The 10,000-nt window shown below is 44.4% G+C and overlaps 1 protein-coding gene across 1 annotated transcript in view; it reads left to right on the top strand.

Annotated features, from left to right (window-relative positions):
• Nucleotides 1-10,000, top strand: part of LOC311344803 (uncharacterized protein) — a gene marked incomplete at both ends in the record, with an annotated part of 203,595 nt that overhangs the window by 168,131 nt on the left and 25,464 nt on the right. Inside the window, 1 exon segment of the mRNA XM_084469142.1 lies at nucleotides 5,004-5,100. Coding sequence (XP_084325268.1) covers nucleotides 5,004-5,100 — 97 coding nt within the window.

The following is a 10,000-nucleotide window of genomic DNA, read 5'->3' as shown; positions in this document are numbered from 1 at the left end:
GAGATGGTGTTAGTACTGGCGGAAATCTCCGTCAGTTCAGCCCCTGTCATCCAACCTTCTTGTTTGTACCAAGAGGTGTAGCAGGACATTTACATTTACAGGAAAGTAAAAGTCTGGAGCAGGCTAGTGTGTCAACTACTTCAAGCCGTTCGACAGGAGGGAGGGAAAAGTTCAAGTTGAAGAAGGAAGATAATGCAGCGGCTGCCGTGTAACTAAAAACAGGTAGGCAACATGCGTTTAATATTGCCCTATGACACGATTCATGGTCGTTTTTTCTCACTGGGTCTCGTTCCAAAAGCCAGCACTCAAAGCGTGTTAATGCAACTGCGTTTTTTTTTGTTGCAAGGGGGAAAAATGGGGCTGCATTGGGGGAATGACATTGAGCTGTTTTAATGCATGTCGTCCATGCTGCTCGCGTGCGTGTGCGTGTGCGGGTGTGTGTGAGGGGATGCACCTGTCCTAATGTTGTACAATGTAGTCACAGCTGGCTCTGTTATACTTTATTCCGACAAACATTGCACGAAAGTCTCACCACTGTTGCACAGGAACAGCAATTAGTGTTTACGCAGCCGATCTGAAGCTTGACAAAATAATGGCACATTTGTCTTGAAGACGATCTTCGGGCTTGAGACACGATTTCAACTGCATGATTTTGAAATACGGACAACTGACATGGCTGTGGTAAAGATATAGCCTACAATCCGACGCGTTTGGGTACCGCAGCGCCGTGCTTGCGTGTGTGTGTGCGCGTGTGCGCGTGTGAGTGTGCTTCTTACGCGTGTTTTGTCCATCACTTCAATAGCATCTGCTTCTTCAATAGCCTTTATAGTATCCTACCTTTACACACAGCGCTGCATTGCTACGAAGTCGTTCGTCAGGCATCAGCGCCGAGCACACGTCCTTTTCCCCCTTCTGACGGAAGGAGTCAGGACCAATCTCATTATATCACGTGTCATCAGAAGCCCAGATGATGTGTAAATATTAGCTCAGCCATTGAAATAATTACCCGCACGTCGCCTTTAGTATAGAAAAACGTGCTGCTCAAATTACAGTTTGGACAGCAGGGCATGTGCACGAGGAAGTGGCAAAGGCCGGCGCTGATCTGTGTACTGTGGATAATTAAAAATAATAAAAAGCCTTGCTGTGATGGGCATGGTCTGTGGCTCGGAGATAGAGGGAGAGAGAGACATAGAGAGAGTGAGGGAGGGAGAAAGGGAGAGAGAGACATAGAGAGAGTGAGGGAGGGAGATAGGGGGAGAGAGACATAGAGAGAGAGTGAGGGAGGGAGATAGGGGGAGAGAGACGTAGAGAGAGTGAGGGAGGGAGATAGGGAGAGAGAGACATAGAGAGAGTGAGGGAGGGAGATAGGGGGAGAGAGACAGAGAGAGTGAGGGAGGGAGATGGGGGAGAGAGACATAGAGAGAGAGTGAGGAAGGGAGATGGGGGAGAGAGACATAGAGAGAGTGAGGGAGGGAGATGGGGGAGAGAGGGGAGGTTGTGAAGCCCTAGCCCAGCTGGCCCCCCTCGAGCTGCAGTGTGGCAGGAGGACGGCAAGGATTCTTTCACACAGGGATAAATATTCATCTGGCACAGGACACATTACTTAACAATTTCATGAAAATGTGTGTGTGTGTGTGTGTGTTTATGGCAATGGGAATGGGGCAAAAAGTTTGCTGACATTATGGCGGTCGAGAACTTTGGAGCGACACTGGAGGAGTCACACGGTGGCTCGTTTCAAACAAAGTGTCAGGAGATAAGCCCTGACACGGCCTACACAGCAGCTGGAGATGCCAGGACCTTGTGTGTGTGTGTGTGTGTGTGTGTGTGTGTGTGTGTGTCTGTGTACGTCTGCGAGTTTGATGGGAAACCTTATGAGTCATGGGTGCTGCCACTGCTCCCTGTGACACAAGTACACACACTCATTTGGATGGAAGGACCGCCCTTTCCAAGACTCACAGTTTAATCGATGCCGGTGCCGCTCTCTGTCTCTTCTCTCTCATCTCGCTTCAGTAATGCTCCTCCAGCCTTCCTCCATCGCACACGTTGGGTTGAGCGCTTCCTTCTGTGCGTGTGATCTTTCACTCTTTGAACACCCCTCCCCCCCTATCCCTACACATCTCTACAGGGGGGCGTTGAGTTCAGCAGAATGGTTAATGGAGTCCAAGGCGTATAGGTCTTCACATGCCTAATCACCCTCGTATAGTTATTGAGGAATACTGTGTTGATAGAGTGCATCACGATTTAAACCTCATCCATACTTGGGTTTCCACATACACGCTTTTAACTAGGGATCGACCGATATGGATTTGTTAGGGCCGATATGGATTTGTTAGGGCCGATATGGATTTGTTAGGGCCGATATGGATTTGTTAGGGCCGATATGGATTTGTTTTCATCAGCCTTAGCCGGTGACCGATACGCCACTACCAATTTTCTTGAGGCGATATTTGGCGCCGATGCTGCTTTTGCTCCCTCAATTTACATCATAGAAATGACACCATGATGATAACAAATGTTACAAGTCTCAATTTAAAAAAGAAAAAAATCATGCATGATCACTACTCGTGACTGAACGCTCATTTGAGGCGTCAGAGCAGCAAACGCACAGGTGTGCGGTCCTGTTCCTGCCTGTAGCTTCCTGTTGTATCACCACCACCACGTGCTGTGTTGCTAGAAGGCGGGTGCACGTGTTCACACCTCACATGTATAATGGATCAAAGGAATGGTATATCGTTTCACCCGTTTCACCCAAACAAACACCCTGGAAGGTGTTTGACTTCCATTAGACCAGGGAGGGTTAGCTAAGCAACATTTTCTTTAGAGGGGTGCCGAATGTTTCCCTCGGAAGGAAGTTGGGGATAAACATTTGCTTGGCTGATTAGTTTCTTGAGATAAGGGGGGTGGGGGGGGTGCATGTTCTGAAGGCATGTGTGATTGTGTGGGATCTGTTCTGATCCAGCCTCTGATGGAGACAGGATGCCTTGTGCAGTGTGTGTCAAACAGCTGCACTATATATATAAAATGTGTTTTCTCACTTTACACCCGTCTGCCATATATACACAGACTGGTAACATTTTTGTGTTTATGCTAGGGATTGTGACTGGATAAAAATATACAGTGTGTACACCATATGGCCCTTTTGAGAACGATAAAGTAGTAGCTAGATGTAGTAATATTCCAGGTGAGGGTCAACGGAAACATCCTAACAAGAGTCCAACGAGGTGGAGAAAGGCTTTTGTACAATATGAGAGACAAACAAGAGGTCTGATTCTGATGTCAACTTATATTAAGCATCTGATTGTCTTCTGTTCAGGCAACTAAAATGTTATTTTATTCGACTGACTTCAGCTTAAAAACAAGCCATTTGCACTTTGTCTCTATTGTCTAGACAAGCTGTCGTCAGCTAGTGAGACGGAAGCATGTTGAGGTCAAAGTGGATTTTTCCATTGAAGTTGTTTTGTTCTGGGACTCTTCCGCTTCCTGTATTTCCTACCGCAACAGCGTGTAGGAGATATGATTGTAGCTGACTGAGATCACAGGTCTAGTTTTGGAGGGTGAGTGAGTTTAGAGTTCTAATTGAACAGCTGATATAAACATTAAGTAGCCTTGATTGACGAAAATGACTGTTGCTCTAGGAAATTGCTCTGAACACTCGGCTGGAGTTCTCTGTTCGCTTTCAGTGCTATATTTTATGGGGATGGACCTTTCATAACTGCTCTGTCTATCTGCCAAGGTCCATGCATGCAACCCTACATGCACATAAATAAATCGTGGTGTGTGTGTGTGTGTGTGTGTGTGGTGTGTGTGTGTGTGTTGGTTACGGTTTGACTGAGATTAGAGGCATGTGGAGCGCCACTCACAGTGGACATCGGGTCGTGTGTGTTGATCACCATCAATCTCTGCACAACATTTCAGACCGGTCCTCATCGGCATGGACGGGCATCAGAAGGGTTGGAAAATGTGTTTACAGTCCCAGGGACCCGAGTCATTTACCTCAGGGTTCTTTCCTTAACTACACATTCCTTTTAACTAGGGATGCGTCAGAATATTTGATGATTGGATTATTCGTTCCCGAGGGTCAAAGTCGATTTTTAACATTTGGACCGTTAACATTTTTTCCCATTCAAATAAACAAGAATTAACGGACGGAATTAATGTTGGTTCTGTAGCACTATTAGTTTTTTTTAATTATTATTAATCATGTACAGAAAAACAATATACACAATACACAAGCATAAATATTAATATATATGCATACAACACAAACACTGATCACTGTTCAAGTTTTTTTTTTGCGTTTAAGATATTAAGTGATTTCTTGCCGATGATCCATGGCTGCCTTTGTGAATGTCGGCACACATCGAATAATCGATTATTCGTTCATACCACCCACTGATTATTCGACCATGAAAAATTTGAGTTATTCACATCCCTACTTTTAACAGCATCAACCCTCGTGGTGTTCTGTGTGTGCAACACATGGGTGGATTCAGACTGTGTCATCCTCTATTTGTTATCTTTCTATCTATCTCTGTATCCCTTGCTTACACATACACGGATGTGTACGCAAACACCACACTCACACACTCACGCATTGACTTTGCCTCTCTATCTGGGTTATGTATTTATACATATATTTCCGTGAAACACCTGTGAGGGCTGGGGAGGGGATGGGGGAAGTATCAATCTTCATTAGGCTGAAATGAGGCTAACGCTGTTGACTGAATGACTGGAGTACAGTGAATGCATGTGTATCAGTGTGTGTGTGTGTGTGTGTGTGTGTGTGTGTGTGTGTGTGTGTGTGTGTGTGTGTGTGTGTGTGTGTGTGTGTGTGTGTGTGTGTGTGTGTGTGTGTGTGTGTGTGTGTGTGTGTGTGTGTGTGTACGCACACTGTGGCCCAATCCAACCTGGCTGACAGATGACTTCTGTGATTCCCACCCTTCAGCAGGTTAAGGGATTAAGCACTGAAGGCTTAACACAATAACCCTAATGCACTTGGACACACACACACACACACGCACACACACACACACACACACACACACACACACACACACACACACACACACACACACACACACACACACACACACACTGCTTGTAAGTGTGGGCCGGTTCATCCAGTTTGACTTCTCTTTGCAATATTTAACCCTTGAAGTTTAAGATGGTCTGGTCTGCTTTCACGCTTAGCAATGAGTTGGGGAAACAGCTTTGTCAAAGACCTCAAAGGTTCTGCTAAGGCTTAATTTAACACAAGTGTGAACCATATTGATATTGTTGGCCCCTTGCTTACCTTTTTCCTCTGCAAACCACCTCGGGATCATAGTCCTATTACATTGAACACATTTGTCAGTGGCTTTTTTTTCCGACTTCAATAATTGAGTTATAAATCATGGAGCGATTTCAGTTTTGCAAAAAAAGTGACTTTATTTTAATTTGTACCAATTTTGATTTATTTAGGGATGTAGCCAGCCAAATAATCAGGTTAACCAATCAGAATCAGGTATCTTTGTCATAGTCAAAAGATACATATATATATGTTGTAGGAAATGGGAGAGGTAACAGCCTATTTATGTTTCTCAATGCACAGACTTCTTATTGCATCCATAGTGGTAAACTACATTTATAGACCTATAATTACCTGTATTATGATCACATAATATATATATATATATATATATATATATATATTTGTCATTAATCTAGATAGCAAACAGTGTTACAAAGTAATGTTTACTTGCACTGCGGTACGCGAATATAGGTTGCTTTTGATAACATGGTGTGCAGTTGTATCATAACTGTTTCCTTTGGAAACCAACTTTCTCCAAAAGAGTGATGGACAACTTTTAGTTATCGAACAGGGAAACAACCTCAAAAACTAAAGTCTCCAACAAATGAGTATTAAAAAATGCAGACAATAGTCATCACCCTCATCCGCAAACTGCCATTTTCTACACTGTTTTACACTTTGATTAAAAAGTAAAACTCCAGTATAATTGATTCCTCTAAAGACATAGAATATTTTGGTCAAGGCTAGGTTGAAAAGTTCATCTGGCATTTTTGCTGCCGTGATTATTATTTGAAATAGCTGTATATTCACAGCTCGCCTGATGTACGATTTTAGGCGACAATTTCCCATCTTTAATTCGCTACGCTTCTGGTGTAAAAGGACCCTTACGGCGAATAATCAAACATAATATTGTATGCTTAACACGTGCGCTAGAAGTATTGGTCTAGCTCCGTCATTGTGGCAATATATTTTTGCAATTTGATCGATGGCTTCTTTTCACTCATAATCGATTTATTTGAAAAATAAATTCTAAAATTCCTTGCAAGGAATACATTGTATTAGAACAAAGTCTAGCTTTTAACTTTGATGTACGTGAATCAATAGAGAGCTTACATTTGTGGGAAAAAAATAAATTTTGCTACACATATTCCACCTCAACTATTATAGACCGTAGTTGATTTTGTTCGAGTAATATGTTGGGTTACAATGTTTTTCTTTTCTTTTCAATGCAGTAAGAAAACATTATTTGCGTTCTTGAGCGCTTGACAAAGTTGAACCAATGTTTGGCTGGAACATGCATAATGTTTGCTTGGTCTTCATGTTCTGTACAACATGCCAAAACAAGAATCACCTTGATGCCATTCATTGAGACGACAACCAGCATTCGATTGCAATCTCTTTGGCTTCCCTTGGATATCACAAAACACATATTGTCTGGTCGTTGGTTCATAGGCAGGATGAAGGCCGGTATAGTCAACAAACTAGTGACGTGGAGTGTTGGCATGGTTCCGTCTCAATTGCCATTTAAGAAAAAAATAAATCTCCTTACCTCCAAGCCATCAGCCACCTCAGCAGTGCATATTTTTTCATGTATTGTATCCATCACTTTGACATGAAACATTGGGGATAACCGTGTTATATGGGTGTAACTCAGACAGCAGGAAGCCAGAAGAAAGGAGTAGGCTTTTATCGATATCCGGTTGAGGTTGAATGCCATGCGAGCTGGCTCAGAGCAATAAATAACACAAAATATGATGACAACACACCGTTGGGAAAAATAAAAAGGCATTGAGAAGGCTCTTTGCATATTACCCCAGAGGACTTTATGAAAGGCGCATGCGGGAAAGAATTGCTCAGGATCAGGAGGACAAAAAAAAAGGTTCCAAGCAAGCACTGATCTTTGTGTGCACCAAAGCAACACTATCTCCAATTGTCATACCCTCACACACACACACAACCGAACACCCGCGGTTCCCTCTGCCAGGGCATGTATAATGGAAGCCAACCCAAAAAACTGACTGTGGCCCGCTTGCTTTTAGCATCACTGGATGAGTCTTCTAACACAAACATCACCAGTCACTGTAGTCGCACGGCAGATCCCAGACTTTGTTGTCACCGCCAGCAGTGGCTGCACAGTTAGCCCCGGCCACAGCCCTGGCTTAGCGTCTGTTGGATTTCTTAATACTGTATCCTCTGAGAAAATGGCTACGACGGCTCCGTTTGTCTTGTCTGTTCGCTTCCTGAGCGACTCTGGTGTTTCGACATGACGGTAGCCAAGGGTCCTTCAGTGAAGTGGTGAAGTGTTTTCCTAGGCTCAGGCACAAGACTGAGCCTCCTAGGTCTTCCTGTGAGTGCAGGTTAGAACAAAGGAAAAGACGATGGCGGAGGTGAGACGTTCATGTACACTGAATGTTGGAAAGGTGTGTGTGTGTGTACGTGTGCGTGCGTGAGACATTATGACACCGTAAAACAAGCAAATAGATGCATACATTTGAATGTATATTGAATTTATAATAACTTTTAAAGCAATATTTGATTGAGTGCTCCATTTCCTGTATAACGCTTGCTTGGAGATGTCTGCTTCGTAATTGACCCAGGTCCAGTGCAGTGGGGTTAACGTTGTTTCATGAAGACATCACACAGAGAGCTAAGCCAGTTGAGCGTGGATGTGCCTCAGCCTCTGCCTATGCAGGCGAAGCAGAAACTTGTTGTTATTTCAAAGTCTAAAATACAGGGGGTGTGCACAGCTCCATCCATAGAGCGGCTGGTAATCCTCCTCTTTGGCTAAATAGCCGTTTATGATTCACTCAGAAACGTCAGAGACCAAGCATGTACACGTGTAAGTGATCAATACACAACATTTCATCAGGATAATGAAATCCCCAGACGCCGAGGGAGCCTTTGGTTGACTTTGTCTTTCGTTATCTCCTACAATTGTCTACAAGTGCTCCCTCTCTGACTCCATGAAAAGATGCAGCATCACACAGCCTCCTTCCTCTTCCTCTTCACCGCAGGGATCCGGTTGTGGTGCATGTCTGCTATTCCCTTCACTCTTCTCTTGCCATGGCTGTCATGTTACCCCTTTTGATCCATCTATCGCTACGCTATTCTTCCTGTGCTGCTCCCTGTTTGTGACGTAAATGCGTTCCCCAAAGGTACTGGTTGTATGGGGGAACACCGACAAGAAGAAGAGCCAAACTCACGTTTATAGAAGGCTTAAATGTGCAGCATAGATGTCAGATGTCTTTAGATTGAATAAGTTGCTGCTAAGTTCGAGATCAGGTCTAGTCGCCTGTTGTCGTTTATTTCGTGACAGTCTGATGGAAATCTAAAGCTCCCCTGAGCTGTCTCTGAGTGGTTTGGTGTTTTTTCTTTTTTTTGTGTCGATGCGTCATTGGAGTATCTTCAACGCATTGGGAACGTGTGTGTGGTGTGTGTGTGTGTGTGTGTGTCTGGTTCTGTGCGCATTGGTGCGTGCGTACTTGTTGGTGTGTGTGTTGTGTGTGTGTGTATGTCTATGTACAGTATGTGCGTCTGTGTGCAGACATATGGTGTGTCCATGTTGGTCGTGTGTGTGTGTGTGTGTGTGTGTGTGTGTGTCGGGGCCTGGCTTGTGACATCCAGCATTATCTGTTGCCGTGGAATATGCAGCGCTGCAGGGAGAAGCCTTCATCTTGGGTCAGAAGCCTCGTGGCTCCGGAGGGTTTTATTCTCCTCACATGCATTCGGAAATACTTCATACATATATAAATATATACCATAAACATTGAAAAGAATATGACCCCTCCACACACACACGCACGCACGCAGGCACGCACGCACGTTATGTGCACACTCTCTACCAATCAGAGCTTTACTACAGCGGTGCTAGTCTAATCTGACTCCCTCTACTTGATTTGTGGGTTCATCCAATTCATACCTTTCAAGGCCAACAGGATAACCACAAACCGTCTGCAGCAGCCACAGTATTTATAAATACACCCTCACCCCCTTCTCCCCTCTCTCTCTCTCTCTCTCTCTCTCCTCTCTCTCTCTCTCTCTCTCTCTCTCTCTCTCACTCTCTCTCTCTCCTCTCTCTCTCTCTCTCTCTCTCTCTAAGCAGACATGCCTAGTTACAGTCAGAAATGGCCTTGCAGTACACAGGATGGTTTCCCTCCCCAGAGACTGTTCAGAAGAGTAATTTAATAAACTGTGATATTTTTCCACTAGACGCAAAGAGGGGCGAACAGGCACAGAAAAGTAATGAAACGCCTCTGTTGGATTTTTGATATTAAAGAATCAATTGCCTGTACTTTGACGCAAGCTTGGGAAACTATTGACTTCCAGTGGACATGCGTTTGCTCGCCGTGGATCGTGTCGAGGGATAGAGACAATGGGGGGGGGGTGAATCTGGGACAATTTGCTCAGACGGCAACTTTTAAATATGTCCTCCTTTTACAAGATGATTGTGCATTGCTTATGCGAGGTCATATATCCTGTGATTACTATGCACTGCAGCGCTGGTCTTTGTTTAACGGAGATGTATGCGTGCGGATGTTGGGATTGATCCTCGCACTGAGGAGCGCAGGGTATTTGATAATTAGCTCTGTTTCCTGCTATCAAGCTCCTGTCAAGACTATCGCTGTTTATTGCCGATATCCAATAGCGGGCCCAATCCCTGACACTGCCGCCTCCATAGAGAGAGAGAGATGGAGAGGGAGAGAGAGAGGG

This window comes from Micromesistius poutassou (genome assembly GCF_964030765.1).
Source record: "Micromesistius poutassou genome assembly, chromosome: 6".
NCBI classification, from domain to species: domain Eukaryota; kingdom Metazoa; phylum Chordata; class Actinopteri; order Gadiformes; family Gadidae; genus Micromesistius; species Micromesistius poutassou.
This window is presented reverse-complemented; position numbering and strand designations above follow the sequence as displayed.